The sequence below is a fragment of the Oreochromis aureus genome, linkage group 17 (assembly GCF_013358895.1).
Source record: "Oreochromis aureus strain Israel breed Guangdong linkage group 17, ZZ_aureus, whole genome shotgun sequence".
NCBI lineage: Eukaryota > Metazoa > Chordata > Actinopteri > Cichliformes > Cichlidae > Oreochromis > Oreochromis aureus.
This window is the reverse complement of record NC_052958.1, coordinates 22213989-22232940: the sequence shown is the minus strand read 5'-3', so window position 1 is coordinate 22232940 and position 18952 is coordinate 22213989. Positions and strand designations below refer to the sequence as shown.

Here is an 18952-nt window from a genome sequence, read left to right as displayed (position 1 = left end):
CAAAAGTATTATCAAGTCTAAACCCAATCCTAAGAACTCAGTCACTGATCAAATAGTGTGATGGATATTGTGGTTGAACTCATGAAAGGGCACGTGATCAGGTAGTTAATATGTTAACAAGTTACCTCATATTCCTGAAACTGTGAGGCAGTTTTGCTGACCTGCTGATTAAACTCTGAAATATTGTAAATGAGATGCTTTCCTTTCCTCTTTGCTGGACATCTGCGTCCGGTCCACCTTGCTTGTAATTTTTCAGCCCTGCTTTCACTTCCACATCTCCCACAGATACATTCATTAGATAAGACAAGAGTGATCCACACTTTATTAAATCAGCAAGAGATTTTAGAAAAGCTGTTACTCTGAAATAGGAAGTGTACTCTGTAATCTGAGGCCTCACATCCTCAGTGAACTTTCTCCCTCTGAAAGCTTTTGAGAAATCTTGCATTTTCTGATGTTTGAAACCTGAAACTGGGGCTGATATTTCATGAATAAAATCTTAATAATAATAATAATGATAATAATGATAAAGCAATAATAATATTGTAAAAAGTGATTATCTACTTTCTGGGCACTGGGATGCTACTTTCATGAAATTAATATAATTAAAAGGTCCTTTTTGGGGTGACCACAGACCACAGGTTATCTGCCTCCATCTCAGACTATCCCCAGCATTTTTCTCCATCATCTCTTCATGTACTACATCCTGCCTGGCAGCTCCATGTCTATCCACCGTTTCTTGTCTGCTGTTGCCCATCTCAACCTTGCCTCTCTAAGGCATAAAACATTAAAATGCAAATCAAAAATAGAAAAATGCAACATGTAAACTTTATAGGGTGTGAAGAAACTGAGAAAACCTGAAATCAGATGTTATAGGTCAGTAAAAAGTGTAAAAATCCAAAATTTAGAATCAAAAGTGCTTCTGTTCTTTTTCTCTTAAGAAAAAGAACAGAAGCACTGTAAAATCTATTACGTTATGTAGGTTTATTTACAATATCAGTTTTCACACTTTTTAATAATCCACATAATGGCTTTTTTGTGTGAAAATCAAACAAAAGTGTCAGATTAATCTATATCTGTAATTATTGTGGGTTTCTGGTGAAAATGTGTTTCTTCTGATGTTTTATGGCATTACATAGACTTAGATTTTTAAGATATGTTGTGATGCAGGGATTTAACAAACAAAGCTGATTAGAAGCTTTTTACCAAATGACTGAATTTGGTTTAAAAAAGCAGATATAGTATATAACGATTTCCTGAGCCCCCCTTGCCTTGTGCCACCTGATGAAAAACCCCTGGAAACGCCCCTGCCGTTGGATGATATTGGGGCCCTGTTTTCTGGGGCCCCTGTCCGTGTGATAAAGTAGTCCCGCAGGAATGTGGGGTTAACGTCCGTGTTGGGGGGGTGGGGTTCTGTGGGGGTTCGAAGTCGGTTCTGCGGGACGTTTCCGTGCTGTGAGCGTACCTGCGGCTGTGAGGCGGAACAACAATAGAGAGCCGGGCAGCGAGGTGGCGGTGGAGGTGGAGGCGGAGGCTGGAGAGGGGGGGGGCAGCTTCCTCACAGCGGAAGGAGACGACGGAGCTCCTGCAGGACAATGTGAAACACCGAGAGTTTATCCGACGCAGTTAGCGAGCAGCCAGCCGGGATGGAAGCGGGCACGGTGTAATGCGAACCGGAGCCGAACATCGACCTGAATATTCTGGGAAATCCGCTTTTTTTTGAGCCAAGGAAGCGGCCGCAGCAATGGGAATACTCCGCTGAGGAGCCGCCGCGGCTGGGCCGAGAATCGGGAGAAAGATGGGTGTCGCGCTGCGGACTCTGTTGTTGTGTAGTTTTTGTTTTCTCATACGAGGTGAGTTTGTGTCCACACTGTGACTTTTACCCACACGTCCCCGCGCGTAAAAGACGCGAAAAAGTGGTGTTGGCAGCCCAGGGGAGCTTTTTCCCTTCTCTGTGGATGTTTGGAGCTCGGCCTCCGGGTCGGATTTCTCCCGAGTGGAGCGAGCTAGCTTAGCCTGCTGCTGCTGCTGCTGGAGGAGAAACCACAAACAGCCCTGTTAGCTGGAAAATACCCCACCAGAGACTACTCACAGCACCGCCAGCTTCTCTTCCAGCGCACCCTTTTGTCGCGGGAGTATGTATTTGGCGCAGTTGGTCGCTCCTGGTTGTGTTTTGTAACTTGAAAACAGGCTGGATCGGGCTCAACAGCAGTTAGCATAACAAATGCTAGGGAGCGAGCTGGTTAGCATCAGTGAGCTAATAGCTAATAAACCATCTACATGGAAAAATAACTTTATTGATAACAATGAACAGAATAAAGAAAAGAAAGGCCAATAAATGTAAAGCATTACACACAAAAGAGCAGCTACACGACTGGACACATCTGTGAGAAATGAATTTATTTGTATAAATCTGACACTAAAGAAACAGTAAAACTGCAAAAAAAGAAAAGAAAAGAAAAGAAAAACCCTCTAAACTAAGATTACACCAGAAATGAAAGCGAACTGCCAGGTGGATCTAAAGGATGTAAAGAATGAGACCAGGACATGAGTCCGAGGTGGATCTCTTTAGAAAAGTAATCCGAATTAAGTAAATTTATGAAGGTGTCATCGCCATTAAAAATGCTCCGTTAAATTTAGTTTAGTGTTTGCTACACAGCGCGCCTGTGCAGTAGAGCAGAAATACTATATCACAGCAACTCAGCAGGCCTAACTTTATTTGTGTAGCACATCTCACACGATATCATACAGATCATCATCTTGGCCTGAGGAGCTCCTGATAATATCCAGTAAACACTAGAGGATGAAAAATAAAGCACATAAAGCCATCTTATGTAAAGAAAGTTTATAGGTCAGTGAGAGATGATATTTTTTTAAAAACAGATAAAAAACACGTTTTTTATCTGTGTTAAAAACGGAAACCGTGTTAAAAACTGAAATACAGCTTAATAACTTACGCTGCCTCCTCTGATTTATTTTCATTTATCATATCACATATTCATTCCACAGGTTTCAGTGTCAAACTGTTACCCAATAATTAGGTGTGTTAAAAATTTGGAAATCAAATATTTTTAAATATCAGGTTTATCTTTTATGTATTTAGTTTTTTTTCCCCCCATATTTTTGTGATCAAATTACACCAGAAATATGAGCGTAACAATGGACAATCAGATAAATATACAAAATGCTTTCTTTATCCTATATTTGGTCATTCCTTTTGTTGCAACAGTTAATATATAATAAATTACACATTAAGGATAAAATGAGACCAAAGCACGAATGTAAGGTGTAAGTGTCATTTAAACGAACATTTCTGGATCTTCAGTACCAGAACAAATGTTTAACAGTTGGTTAAATTCAGATTACAGCAAGAATTCAAAGTCCAACTCTGAGTGGGATTAACAGATAAAAGATTTGGCGCTGCATGTTGTCAGTCTTCGTTGTGGAGACACTGGTGTAGTTATCACTCTGTGGGATGGAGATTGGGGGTATTTGATTAGTTTTTATCTTGTTTCTTGTCTTCTATGACTTGTTTCTATAGACTCTGCATCTGGGATGAATAAACATTGATTCACTGTATATCAGGAATATAAAAGACAGAAAAAGTGGGAATGAAAATATATTTGTTTGAAATAAGCAAGTTGTACCAAGGCAACGGAAAAAACACTAATTTAAACTCAGATTATCAAAAATAAAGTTAAACAAAGGCTATATATAAAAGTATTAAAAAGCAACTGATAACGAGCAAGAAATTTTAGAAAAAATTGCTAGAAAGACAATTTTCTGCGCAAGTTCCATAAAATGAGTTTGAGTCCAAGATTAAAAATATTAATACAGCAATGACGTATGTAGAGCAGAGAGGCTTCAGGGTGTTCGCGTTGCTCTCTGCTGTGCTGCGGTTCAACACTAGAGCCAAGTTTAAAAAAAGCTGGGTTTAACTAATCCCACCACCTGCACCTGCATGCTCGAGTTTCTTTTTCTGACTCACGACTTAAATGGGACGCGGTGGTAATGCAGCCTGGTGATTGGGTGGTTATTGATCAGATCATACACATACAGGAGTCATTATATATTCTGCCTGAATCAGTTTCTCCATCAATCCCCCCTTATTGATTATTCATGAGTTTTGTTTAGGTTTCAGCTTCACTTAAACTTTATATTTAAATGTGAGTATGAATGAAGGAAAAACAGGGTAAGTAAAACTCTTGCAGGTGACTCGTGTGCAAATCTCCACTATTCTGAAAATATGGCACCACATATGGGTACAGATCCTGTAAATAAGTCCAGCTCTTTGCTGAGTTAGAAGAGTTGAAATGATCATACAGTAATTTGTCACAGTCAAACCCATGAACCGATTGGACGAGTGTCTGTTCACTGTGTGGATGATGACCTCACCAAGCGGCTGAGATGTCGTAGTTCAGGTTGTCTGTTTAACTTTTTCTGCCAAGGATAATTTATGTGCAGTTTTTTGCCACCTCACTGTAAGCCAGACATTCCCAAACTTCAGACCGCCCAGTTTGAGTTTAAAAATCTTTGTGGTTCGCCCAAACCTTCAATCACAGCTCAGATCATCACATGCACTGAAAATGAAGGATTTTGTTTGTTCTTTCATTGATTCATTTTGATCTTCTGATTGTTTTTCCAAAAATCAGCCAAATCAAACATGTTGAGCTACACGCTCTCAACCTCTTATGAATAAGAGACGGCATAAAGTCACTTTACTTTCCAAATTAACTTTTATACTTTCCAACTGATGTTGCGATATAAGATGGGTTCAGACTCAAAGGCAACTCAGAAAAGTAAGACTAATAGTAAGTAATAATATTAAACCCCATTCGCTCAGTTTTTTTTTTTTTTTTTTTTTAGGAGTAACCGTATCGGATTGAAATTTGAGGCTGACAGTTTTGTTTTTACCTCACGTGTGGTTGCTCACAATCCGTGTAGTACCTGCAGCTTTCAGCTGTGTCCGCAGTGTCTTGATTATTTTGGGCTCTGATGTTGGACATTTGTCTCTATTTGTAGAACAGTCAGTCAGTCAGTGAAGACGCGCTCAGCAGATTAATGGAGGTAAACATCAGCTCTGTGTGTAGTCAGCGAGTCCCGAGAGTCGGATTTCCTCATGTTTTCTTCTGGCACAGTTTGGCTTGTAAGCAGCCTGGAGGGACCTGAAATTGAAGTTTTGATGTCTTGGTTCAATAAATATTTGGAGAAGGAAACCCCCCTCCACCCCAACCCCCTTCGAGTGGAGTGAAAACAGGCCAGCAGGCAGCGGGCGCCGTGGGGCTCATGGTCGCCTCGATGTGTCAGATTGTGGGTTGGGCTCAGAGCCAGGATGCCGCTGAGAGTCTCCGGCTGCTCGTCAGCACGCCGTGTCGTGCTTGGACTGCGCTGCTCGCTTTCAGAGTGTGTTCTGCCTCAGTCAGGTTGTTGAACAGAAAACATCAAGGCTAAAGGGGGAGGCATGGCTGCTGAGAAGATGGCGGGCCTCTTATTGGACCATATTTCCACAGCGTGTGTAACACTTTTTCTGCTGCTGGGACAGAGCTGGTTCTACATTAGTGCTTGTTGGGAACCAGTCCGCATTTCAAGAGGTTTAAGAGATGACTATCACAGAGCACTGCTGTCTCAGATGTCACGGTGGACAGAATGTGTGGGCTGGGTCTGCAGTCACTGGTGACGTTCTTAATGAGATCCTCCATAGCCGTGTTGCGTTTTTTGCACAAACACCAACCGTTTTTGGTGGAAACATGCAGAGACAATTAGAGATGGCACGATACCACTTTTTTATGTCCGATACCGATATCATAAATTTAGATATCTGCCGATACCGATATGAATCCGATATAGTGTATTTTTTTAATCAATAAAACTGTTTTTTTTTAATATCTTGCTGCATTTTGTACAAGTTTAAAAAAAAAAAAACACTAAAGCTATTCTGTTATACCTGTATGCAAAAACTATTTTATAGTTCAGCAGTACTGATCAATCTAATAAACGTAAACCTACACCATCCTCCCTATTCTGGTATTTTAAAGAGTACTTAGCAGAAATATTAAGCAACCTAACTAATAGGATTGCCAACTCCCACCCAAAAAAAATAGGGAACCACCCCCCACCCTCCGCTTCGTGATGCTTAATCGACGTAATCAACTTTAATTTAATGCACGTATAAAAGAAAATCCACAGAAATCAATTATTTTTTCACAATAATTAAATAGATTCAACATCTTTCTTCAACAGAACTGCAGACTGCACAGATGGTACCTTCCCAAAGGAAAAAGTAGTATAGCTTACTAGGGTATATTAGACTTAACAGTTACTATATACAGTAATGGACTTCTATACATTTTACATCAGATTAAAACTTTGGGTGTAAGATTCAGATAATTATTTATTAAAAGCTAGACAGTTTAAATGAGAATAAGAAAGAAAAGTATGTCTTTGTGCCCCCTTTTCCCTGTTCATGCCCTATCGGCCCCCCAGGCAAAACTTTGCTAGACCCGCCCCTGCACAGTTACCAGCCGTCAGCTGCGTAGAAAAGGATCCTGGTGTAGAAAGTAATATTAAATAAATTCTGACAACAGATTATCAAGCTTAAACGTGCTGCTGTTGTTTATCCGCTGGTTTCCTCTTTCTGGTGCAAAGTTGACCAAAAACAAACAAGAGAGACGGGAGTCGCGACAGAAAAGCCGATCAGCTGATCATTGATCAGTTTCATGATTGAAGTAGCAGCAGGAGAGAGAGAGGCAGTCGCTCCATATATCCGTTGTTAAGCTTAAGGTGGGAATGCTTTACAAAAAATCAGAGATGAACTTACACACTTGCTTTACTTCTCTCTGGGATAATGTCCTCGGAGATGAAATACTGGTTTGGTAGCGAGGCTCCAAATGCTCAACCAGACCCGACAGGTCTCACACGCCACAGCCACTCTATCATGTGATGCACACTGCTCCGACGTACTAAGGTTATGAGCTGAATTACGCCGTGTCGCAAGTTTTGTGAGGTGCTTTCGTGATATTTAATGGATCGGATTACATTTTTTATTTCTCTCCGATATCCGATCCAGTAATTTAGGTCAGTATCGGACCGATACGTAATATCGGATCGGTCCATCTCTAGAGACAGTCCCACATTTGGCACCTGCATTGAGGGTATCCTTTTTCCCAGATGCAGATCTGTAGTGCTGCTGGTGCTGCTTGAGAGTCCAGAGTCCAGTCCACATTTTGACAGTTTAAAAAGGATTATATAACAATTCTAGATGAAGTTTGGATAATTTCCATGGAAAGCAAATCATAGTGGAGATGACTGATGTATTTTTCCTGTAATCACTGATTCTAGTGGCTCTAACCTCATGCTCAGGTAGCACCTGACTGTTGGCACTGGGATCAATCAGAACCAGTTCTAGATTAAGCACCAGCATTGTGTTAAAAGGAAAGAAGCATGATTCAATTCAATTTTCAGTTCAATTTTATTTTATTTATTTATATAGCACCAAATCACAACAACCGTCGCCTCAAGGCACTTTTTATTGTAAGGTAGACCCTAAAATAATACATTCAGAGAAAAAACCCCAACAATCATATGACCCCCTATGAGCAAGCACTTTGGCGACAGTGGGAAGGAAAAACTCCCTTTTAACAGGATGAAACCTCCGGCAGAACCAGGCTCAGGGAGGGGCGGGGCCATCTGCTGCGACCGGTTGTAGTGAGAGAAAGAAGACAAGATGAAGGACATGCTGTGGAAGAGAGCCAGAGATTAATAACAAGTGTGATTTAGCAGAGAGGTCTATTAAAACATGTTGTGAGTGAGTGAGAAAGGTGACTGAAAAGGAAATACTCAATGCATCATGGGAATGCCCCAGCAGTCTACACCTATTGCAGCATAACTAAGGGAGGATTCAGGGTCACCTGATCCAGCCCTAACTATATCCTTTAGCAAAAAGGAGAGTTTTAAGCCTAATCTTAAAAGTAGAGATAGTGTCTGTCTCCCAAATCCAAACTAGAAGCTGGTTCCACAGAAAAGGTGCCTGAAAACTGAAGGCTCTCCCTCCCATTCTACTTTTAAATATTCTAGGAATACAGCATGACTGCTGCTTTCTGAAACATATTTGTTGTTTACATGCAGATGGTGGAGGTTCAGGGCAGTTTCATGAGGCATTATGTTGTAAAACTATGCTTATATCTTTGTTTTTTTGATTTTTGCAATCCTAATGATATTTCCGTGTCTTCCAGGTGAGCCTCTATTACTATATGCGAATAGGCGAGATCTTCGGCTCGTGGATGCGGCACATGAGAAGGCTAACGCCACGGTGGTGGTTGGAGGGTTGGAGGACGCCGCAGCTGTGGACTACGTCTTCTCCAAGGGCCTCATCTACTGGAGCGATGTGAGCGAGGAGGCCATCAAACGCACCTTCTTCAACCAGTCGGGGGCTAGCACAGTGGAGACGGTGGTATCAGGTCTGGCCTCCCCAGATGGACTGGCGTGCGATTGGTTAGGGAGTAAACTTTACTGGACAGACTCAGAAACCAATCGGATTGAAGTGGCTGAGCTGGACGGATCGTTGAGGAAGGTTCTGTTCTGGCAGGAGCTGGACCAGCCGAGAGCCATCGCCCTGGATCCAGAACGAGGGTGAGTCTGATCATCTGGCTGGTTTCAGGTCTGCAGGAGAAGAATGTCAGGATGTAGCTGGTGGTTTGGTTCCAAGTTGATCCTTGATCCATTTGAAGGTTACTGAGAGGTTTGGCAGATGATGTTACACTACTCTCATCTGCTCGTTTCCAGCTCTGTTTTTGTTCTTGGAGCTTTGTATGATTCCTCGTTCAAACAAAATAATCATTTCTTCTGTCTGAAAAATGCATTTTTTGGTTCTATCCCTTTAGGCCAAAATGTTAGCAGCTGGTCTTTTGGTGGGGTTGGGTCAACATTTGTGGATTTTGTTGTTATCTCTCAACAGTTTTTGTGGGGGGTGGTTCATTGTCCTCTTGAGGAGGACATGTTGATAGTCCAGTAGTCACACAGTTGACATTAGAATTCCACCTTAATGGATGCCTTCCTTTTACAACAACCGAAAAGCCCACACACAAAACCTCTGCCCCCTTTTCCCGCCTGTGCGTAGCCATGCCTCCCCCTGGACACTTGCGCAGTAGGTTACATACATCTTAACAGAATGATGCATTGTAGTGATGCTCTTAGTTGTTAGTCTGTTACTAATTACTTATTGTACTTTTCTTATTGTATTTAAGACAATGTGACTAAGACAATATATTAAGGGGTGTCCCCACTACAGTCTAAAGGTAAGGAAGTGGCCGAGCTAGCTGGTCGGTAGCTGAGCTTTGAAAATAAGAGCAAGGAGATTGTCCAGTAATAAATGCATTGCTTTGTCTCAGATGGATTAAAAAATACAAATAAAATGCAGGATATCTGGTGGGAGATGCTGATCTAGGGCTGGGCGATATAGACGAAAATTCATATGTCGATATTTTTTAGCTGGATGGTGATATATGACATGTATTAAAGTTGGGCGATATGTAAAAATTTTACAACCAACAATCGTCAGTCCAGTAACTAACGATATGCGATATATTTGCGAATGCGCAAGCTTTTTGATGGGCAGAGCAGTGTAATCATTCACGGATTGATTTGCACATTTAGAACACAGAAGAAGTCCAAACATGGATGAACTAATTGCCAAATTGCACACTGGAGGAGAAGGCGCAGATAGAAATGGACTGTTACCTCAGCGAGGAGGTCGTAGACGGAGAAGATGATCCACTGGCTTGGTGGAAAATGCATGAAAAACGTTTCCCATTGATGTCACACATTTAGCTGTGTATGTCAGCCACAAGCACACTTCAGAACGGATTTCCAGCACCACTGGTAATATTGTAAAACAAACTGCTAAAACCTGATAAAGTAAACAGTTTTGTTGATAAAGTGATAAAGTTTTGTTTGGTGGGAATATTTTACCTTCTTTTCTTGTTTGTTTGAATATTAATATAGCTACGTTTTGGTTTATTTATTTATTTGAGATGCACCAAATCGCACAAAAGACTTAACTTTACATCAGAGATTTTTTTTTTTTTCATCTTCCCTGGAAGAGACATTTTGATTTTTAACTTATTTCTTGTTTGGTTGAGTGTGTCAGACAGAAAAACACTGGACCGGCCTTTAAACACGGTTACAGTTGTCCCATGCTATAATGCGGTTCACCTTTCGCGGCCTCGCCGTTTCGCAGATTTTTTTTTTTTGTGCTTTTGCATGCTTTTTGTCTTTTTTCTTGCAGCGCATTGTGTTCTGCGTCCTGATTGGCTGTAGACCATTGTCAATCAATCTTGTGCCGTGTCTCTTGTACAGTACAGAATGCGTCCAGCTTGTCAAATTTACATAAATCTTTGATCGCTAGCAGTGTGACTCTGAAGTGCTGTACTGTATGTTTGTAAGTTTTTCTCCCCAACAAACACAACAATGTTGACGAAACGTTTTGCACCGCCAAAGGCGACCGTGGGTGCCTTTGGTTTCATCCTATAATACTGGACTTATTTTTCTACAAAGGTTTGAATTTTGAGAGTGTTTAAAAAAGAGAGAAGTGTGAAAATGTTCATGCCTGTCTGAGAAAAGTGTATAAAGTGTGTAGTGAGGGGTTTTACAGCCTTAAAACATCTATAATAATCGTAAAAAGTAAAGTTGGCTACTTTGCGGATTTCACCTATCGCGGGTTATTTTTAGAACGTAACTCCTGCTATAAACGAGGGACCACTGTATAGTGGAAAAAACATGCCAGTTTCTCTTTGTTTCCCTCCTCACCGTTGTGGTTTTTTTATTGAAATAAAATGTTTTTGTTCTCCTTTTTTCTAACATAGTCGAAACCGTGATCGACGATAGGCTGAGGCTATCGTGAGCATATCGTCAATATTTTCGTTCAGTCTTAATATGTATCTTGATATTTTTTACCCCATAAAGTAAGAACAAAAAGACAGCTCTTAGCCTAGAGTCCTGGCTTTCACTAACTTTTTGCCATGGTTGCACTGGTGCGCCTTACTTTTTTTTTTCTTATGTGCACCAGCACAAGAGTTAGGTGGAACTGAAATTTTTCAGCTGCATTGCTTAATATCGCACTTTCACATGTTCCCTTTTATTTATTTATTTATTTTTTAGGGAAGATTGCTGTCCATACAGACAGTATTAATTTGTATGTAAATGATTACCTAAGAATCTTGTCAAAACAAAGTTCTTTATTTGGAGCACAGTTCTACAAGAAAGATAAGTTCCTGAAAAAGTGCTTGTGCTTAAAGTGCTTTGGCAATATTGTAGGCAATGTTAAACTTAATGACCTGCTTGCTGCTGCCTGGCCCTGAAAGGCAGTGGACAGAGGGGACAGTTGGGCAGTGCATTTATCGCGGCATATAATGTGTTTTCTGGATACACTGTTTTTTCAGTATTTCAATTCAAAGTCACAAATGCAGTATTGCTGGCTATGGTCTTTCCACACTCACGCCAGTAAATGCAGTGCATCATATTCTCAGCTTTACTCTATCTTAGCCAGGGAAACTGGTCAAGCCACTGTCCTTGAAATGTATACACTTTCCCCCTTTTACTTTCGGTGCGCTCTGGCTCGGAGTCGATCGTTTGTGGCTCATTATCTGATGCTGTCTCCGGACCAGTGTTAGACATAACCTGAGAGGTTTATGGCTCCATGTCAGAGGACTGGCTATGAATTTCAGACGGATCAGGCCTTTACTTCACAAAAAAGTTATCAATCTTTATTTTCATCTTTTCTCATTACCCACAGCTACATCCACTTCTCTCAGGCCTAGGCTACTCGCTAGGGCTGGGTATCGTCACTGATTTCTATAATCCATTCGATTCTGAGTCACAAGATCCCAATTCGATTCGGTCCACGAGTCGATTCCCTGTTCAATTCGATTCAATTTTGAGTCAGAAATATTGTAATTCTGATCACTGATCAGTACTGACACTTGTGAGACTTCGTCAGAAGTGTAAGCATCACAGCAGATGCCTTTTTGTCAAAGTAACTGAGGATAAAACACAGATAAACATGAAGGAGATTTTCCTGGCCTGGCTTTTTATAGCAGATAACTGCCTTGAAAATATTCTGCAGTAGAACAAAAACGGAAGAAAACCAAGAACTTTGAACATTACCTGATTTTGCTGAAGTAAACCAGAGCAAAGTTACAGAGGCTTTATTAGAGACACCGCTAAGCATTTTGCAATTTAGCTTTATTAGGTCATTTTAGGGGGAAAAAAAAAAAAGCAGCGGCAAACATCGCTGTAAACGTTAGACTGGTGGGTAATAAGCGAACAAATAATGCAGAAAACAGAGATTTGAGATGGGAAACTGTTCTTGAAGTACACTGAGAGAGAGAGAGAGAGAGAGAGAGAGCTGTGCAGGAAGTGTGAGCTTTATTGTGGTGGAAGCAAAACAGCAAAAGTAAGAGGGAATTGATGACGATGTTTATCAAATGTGAAGTGATCTTTTGATCTTTTTGATCTTTTGTTGCTGGTTCAGTGAATTTTGGCCGGAGAGTGACAAAACCTGCAGCACCTAGTCACCTCTGTCTATCCTGACGCACCGGCCGACAGGAATATCTGGACCACGGCCAATCAGAGAGGTCTCCCCTGACTATCTCTGATTGGTTTAGACCACAATATGTGCATAATGTGTGTCTGTTGTCTCCATGCAAGGAGACTGAATTTTTTTTTTTTTTTTTTTTTACTTGAACGGCTGGTCGCACCTAGGATTTTTTTTAGTCTCACCATTGAGAAATTAGGTCTCATGTGTGATCAAATCAAATTGGTCGCACTGTAGAGCCCTGAAAGCGACGTGTCCCAGATATCACAAAGGGACTTTTATTAACCTACAGCTGTAGATGTACATAAAAAATTACTCAGAAATAAATTGTCAGCATTTATTAAATAATAATGCACGAATGAATGAAATAAAAAAAAAAAATGTTGCTTTCGTACATAACAAAAAGCTCACAATTGTGCAGTTAAAATGTAAACTAAAAAGATGCAGAGCAAAAATAACAAAGGCGACTTGGTCTTTAAAAAGGTTTCTGTTGAAGTAAAGTTTTCTGAAGTACTTTGTGTGTATTCCTGTACAATCATCTAGTACTTTGTGCAAAAACTTCGCGCTCTGGTATACAGCACGCAGGTTCACACACTCTTCATACTGCACTTTAAGGCACTGTTGTAAATGGTGGAAACAATTAGTAGTGCGCAAACCTTTTGTCGGGACACTTTTTTTTTCTTTTTCTTTTTAAGCATTTTCTTTTTAAGGATCACTTAAAAAATGGTGGTTGTGAGTTTTTTCCTGTGTATTTCTATTTTTGGCACCCACTAAAGAGCAAAAGGAAAATGAAAAATACTAATAATCTGCTGGTTTGTTAAATTTTTTTTTTTTTTTTTTTTTTTTTTTTTTTTTTGCGTAAATGTAATCGACATTTTGTTTATCAGGTAGTCAGTCATGGCAGGAAGAAGCAGATTTCTGTTAAATATGTTAAGCACCAGAGCCCCATTTGAGCCAGGAAGAACTCGGCTACTCCCAGGGTGTGAAATAATGCAGTTTTCTGAAAGTTTCATTTACCCACAAAGTGTCCTGCGCTGGCGTCGGTGAGACGGGGCTGTTGCCCTTGGACCGTCTCATTTTGCAATGTACAAGATTACGGCTGTGGCCTAAACCCAAACCACAAGCCTTTCCTAAACCTTACCAGCAACTGAAAGTGGAAGTACAAAAAGATGAAGTGTAAAACACAAAGGTCTAAACGGGACACAGAATGTGGTCTCCAGGCTGATATGCCTGTGTATTTACTGCAGAATTTAATAAAAATAGAAAATAATAAAAACAATTTAATGAAAGCTTGTTTGGAAATAATTCCCACTTTACGGTCTAAAACAGACGACATCTAGCAGTTTCTTGCTTTATTGATTTAAATTGTTAAAATGGGTTTTATGGCACTTTCAAACTCTCCTGTGTTCCTGAAGTTTGGTGTTTCTGCCTGAGCATCTTAGAGCTGATGAAGGACAGGAAGAGGAGTGAGTGCTGACCATGACAATGTCGAGGCCGCGAGCTTCAGCGGTGGATTAGGATCAGCAGGTGGAAGGATCCCAGCGCTGCCAGCGTCTTCCTCTTTGGAGCGGTTGGATTACGATGTAAATCCATTAGGGTGCAGATAAAAGAGGCCTGTAATGTATTCATTAGTTTTATTTAAATTCGGGCCCGTCGCGCTGCCTCTCACCGTCTTCCCTTCTCTTCTCTCTTGGGTTTCTATTCATGGAAACTCTTCCCGCTCGCTGTTTGATCCACCGCTGTGTTGGAGATAAAAGTCTCACCGAGCCGCTGGCACATGCAGGAGGCTGATCCCTCTCTGATACTTCACTCTGAGCTCCACTCTTGTTTTTGTGTGGTTTGTTTTTGAGTTGTTTGTCTGATGATTGTCTGATGAACCCGGGTTATTGGAGTACTCTTCCAACAACTGTTCACTTTACCTTTGGCTCCAAAGCCTCACCTGGATATTAACAGAAAACTACGAGTGTTCATCTGTTTATTTTCAGCAGTGTCAGAGCATTTCAAGGCTCTCCAGAGCAGAGTTTACACTGTGTACCTGAGCTTCAGAGTAATGTTAGTGAAGATGACCTGGATATGATGACAGTGTCAGAAACATGCTGTGCCGCCCAGTTACAGCTAACCGGCTGTTACTGTAACTACCCACGTGCTGACTGTTAGTTCTGACCTTGAGTGAAGTTTGTGTTGTTCTAAGAGCTGTTCACTCGCTGATGTTTAGAGACCTCCATTTCTAAGGTTAGCTAGTGTTGCTCACTGATGATGCTAGCAGTAGAGGAGAGGCATCCTTTGGATTTTAAATTCATCCCGAGTCTGTCACATAAAACTCTGCAGGCTGTTTGAGGCATCCAGAGAGTCGAGGAACATCTCATTGGAACGTTGGAAATAAAAAGCATTTAATCTGGGAAAAAGTTACACAGCATGTTTAAAACCCAGAGTAATTTATAAAAGACCCGGTGAACAGGACAGGTGATTATTTTAAAGTTGGTACACCTCGTTTACAATCGGTACTGCTGCTCTCTATACACAGTTCACGCGATCGCAAAGTGAAAGCAAAAAACAAGCGCAAATTCAAACGTGATTTCAATATGTCACATATTGACAGTGGCTCATCGATGCCAATGACACAATTACCCAGCTACATTTGCGAAAGAATGCAAAAGCATTGACACATATTTTTCCTTCCTATGATAGCCCAACGGGCAGGGCTGAGATGGATTTTTGGTAGCCCAACTGGAAAAATTGCTAGCCCCGGGACGTCGGGCTAGCAATTTTGCGAGCCCTGTTCATAAAAAATATCTTAATATTAAATCCATCGACTCAGGGTAAATGACCAAGTGCAGACAAACAAACATTTCATCACAGAGGAAGTGAGGTTCAGCTGAAGGTCGTTTTTTCAGCTTTACTGTCTTGTTTTGAGAGAAAGCGGCAGAATTTGGTCCAGACAGAGGCTGAAACATGGAGGAAACATGTTTTAAATGTTAAACATGGATGTGATCTGATTGATGACTCTCCCAACATGAGTGAGGAACACTTGGCAGGATGAAGAGCAGTGTTGAACAAAGCTGTGATTACACTCCAGTAAAACAACGACAGCAGCTTCTGATTTAATCAGCCGCAGTCCCCACTGTGCGTCTCATTAGCTCGGCAGCAGCGCGCTCTGAGGCTCCTTCTCCAATGCAGTTGTCCCTGTTTTCTCTTGTTTTGTTTGGTTGCGTGCGTTTCACAAAGGCCCATTGTTGCCGCAGCAGCTGTTTTGTTTTTCCAGCGGTTACAAAGCCAGACGAAGGTACTGCAGCAGCAACACGCCAGCTCCACTCAGTCATGGATGAGGGGAGAAAATGTTGTTTCTGCAGAGAGGAGGTAGACCCCTCAGCCGTGAGCTTGTGGACAGATAAACTCCCTCCACATGTGATGGGCTGATGACTGCATTATAAAAATGATTATAGTTATTCTGAAGATTTAAAGAATACGAAAAGTGTTCCAGGATCTTTTAATTTTCCAATGCCCAACGTCTTTTAAGCAACCTCTATGATCTTTTTTTCCTAAAGCACCCCAAATTGCCAGAACTTTCATTTCCTGGGACCGTAGTTTAGGAATGTTCCAGCAAACCTTGAGCTCTTTGTTATCGGTATTTCTGCCTCAGTCTGAAGCTTTGCAAAGATGCATTAAAACCTGTTGAGTTATTTTGTGCCAAAATAAGAACTGACACATTAAAATCTAGCTGGACTTGTACTAAAAGGTGCATGTGTTAAGGATGAGGGCCGCACTAAAGTTCAGGGGACCATTTTAGGTTCTAGTTGGACTTGTTTTATCCCTAACTTTGTGACAGTACCAGTTCATGACAACACCAACAAAATATTAAGGTAGAAGCTTTTAAACTTTAGCTGGAATTGTTCATTGGCCCATATTTAAGTTTCCCCTGAGGCAGTTTTAGTTTGTGGTCCAAAGCCAATACTTAAACTTGAACTAGATTTTGGTGTCAAGTATAAAAAAAGAATAAAGTTCCAGAAACCTTCTTGGGTTTAAACATGTCCTCCAGCACAGTGACCTTTGTTTCTAAAGCAGGAAAAAGTCAGATCTTGTACTTCCATAGACTAAAGATAGAAAGTTTCCAAGGAACCAAAAGGCTCTTTGAGACACTTGTTTATCTGTGATTCTATCTCAGTTTAAAGCCTAGAAGACATTAGTCAGCTGATGCCTTAGAAAGCTGTTTCTGTATGTTAATGTCATGAGGCAAATGCTAAATGATGTTGGACACACTGTAATTTTGAAGTGGATGGTGTTGGATTGTAGCTGGACTTGTTTGTTGTTTCATCTGTAATTTTCCTGAGAAGCACTTTAAAACTGCTGCCTAACCTTGAACTAGTTTTTGGTAATGAATAGAGCTGGGCGATATAAGATTTTTTTTTTCATATCACGATATGTTTTTTTTCCATTTCAGGCGATAACGATATATATCACGATATAAGCCAAATAAGTATATTTGTAAGATTTAAATGTGCCGTTGCTCACAAGTAAAATGTGAAATAATCAGCAGCTTGTTTTGATTTAAATATTTATTTCCCATAATAAGTTCAACAGGGTAGATGTACTTAAAGAACATGAGACTTCAGTTTCAGATAAATAAAGGCAAATATTGCAAACTACACAAAAGGCAGCCGCTAAAGCGTTTAAGTTTCAAAATAGAACAAACAAAACAGACCACTAAATTGTCAATTCCACTTAGAAACAAAATATTAATTCTAAAAATAAATCTTAGTTTGTTTTACAGAAGAACAGACAAAATTGACTAACTTCTGTAAATACCAAATAAACTGAGAACTAAAAGGAAATTCTCAATCTCTCCTTGTTGTATAGCTTAGCTTTTCAAACTGTTTTAACAGTGACTTTAGTCTGACAAAAGCCGAATGACGAATTAGCGCTTTCAGTCAGAGATTGAGCATGCACCGGTTTATTGTATTTCCAGACTTGCTTTCGGCACAATTTACAGTGCGCGCTACTCTGTTTTTTGTCAGACTTGAAATAGCCGAAATACCTTCGCACTACGGAACTTCTGTGGCCCTTCCCTTCGACAATCTCTTCAGCATTGGAACCATCATCTGTTTTTTTTCTTCGGTAACCTTCGCTCACGCTCTCGGTTGATTTTTCTCTAGTCGGCAAACTCATTTCCTCCATTACCTGGGCAGCCCGGCTGGCTGCTTCCCAATACACATGTGCGCCTTGGCACTTGTGCTGTACGTAACAAGTCATGTGACGTGACGCTGCGGCTGTGATTGGTTCGGCTCTGCGGTACTTAATTTGGATTGGCTGTTCTTTGTTTTCTTTTAAGAGGACAAGAGAGATGAGGCCTATCGCAATAGTTAACTTTTTCTCGATAGAAAAAGTTATTTTGCAATACATATCGTTATCATTCTATCGCCCAGCTCTAGTAATGAAAAGGAAGTGAATCAAGTTGTATAACATTTTGCTGTATTCATAGTTCCTCCATCACATGATCTATATTTCTAAGAAACGCAGAACTTTGACTTCGAGAAAATAAATGTGAACTATGCAAGGAACTCTTAAGGTTCAATTCTGTGCTTTTACACCCCAGTCTGAAGCCCCTCAAAGAGGAATTGAAACCATCATCTCATCTTTAAACAAGTCCTAAATAACAGACAGGCGACAGGCGGGTCCTTTTTTTGTTTGTTTTGTTTTTATTAAACTGTGAAAAAGACAAAAGTTCACATTGAAGAAAAGGGTGCAAGGAGTCTGGGCTCCAGCTTTGGTGATATTCTTGAAACGCTTTACCTGGCAATGTTATTCTACCTGCATCCGTCTTTTATTTACAGTTTTTTGGGCATTAAAGATTGAGTTCCTTGCAGTCTGAAGAAGTTGCAGTTGTCTTTGTTACTCTGTAATGCTAAAAATTGATAACAAAAGCTAGTCCTGTACCCTGCAGGAATTCAGTTCACAGCTGCTCATAAGAAGCTTCAAACAGGGACATTTTTAGTGTTTGTAATAAAGTTTTTCTGGTGAAGTGAAGCGGCGAGTGTTTCTGCAGTCGGGTTCATTGTGTTGCAGCAGCAAAGTCTTTGAGGAAAACTGGTTCTTCAAATCCACGGTGGAACGCAGAGCTGGACTCGGTTCAACCGGGATGATTAATGCATCAGGTACCAAACACAATGCAGCTCTTGTGGTGAGGGGATGTGTTGTGTGCTCGGCATTTCACTGCAGCTTTTCTCTCCCCTCTCTGCCTGGCCGGGGCCTCATTGTTCAGGCAGGGAAAAACACACCCTGAATGTTTCAGAGCTCTGAAGTCCTACCTGCTGCTGCTGCTGCTGCTGCTCGTGCCGTCTGAGGACACAGCTCTTCATTTGAAGAGATACT

General features: G+C 40.8%; 1 protein-coding gene across 4 annotated transcripts in view; it reads left to right on the top strand.

Moving 5' to 3' along the window:
- The first annotated feature begins 1403 nt into the window (after positions 1 to 1403).
- lrp6 (low density lipoprotein receptor-related protein 6) overlaps positions 1404 to 18952 on the top strand; it is a 42685-nt gene continuing 25136 nt past the window's right edge. For all 4 annotated transcript variants that reach the window (XM_031736859.2, XM_039600871.1, XM_031736858.2 and 1 more), the window contains exons 1-2: positions 1404 to 1850; positions 8229 to 8625. In XM_031736859.2, coding sequence (XP_031592719.1) covers positions 1796 to 1850; positions 8229 to 8625 — 452 coding nt within the window. In that variant the 5' untranslated portion in view covers positions 1404 to 1795. The remainder of the gene's footprint in view (positions 1851 to 8228; positions 8626 to 18952) is intronic.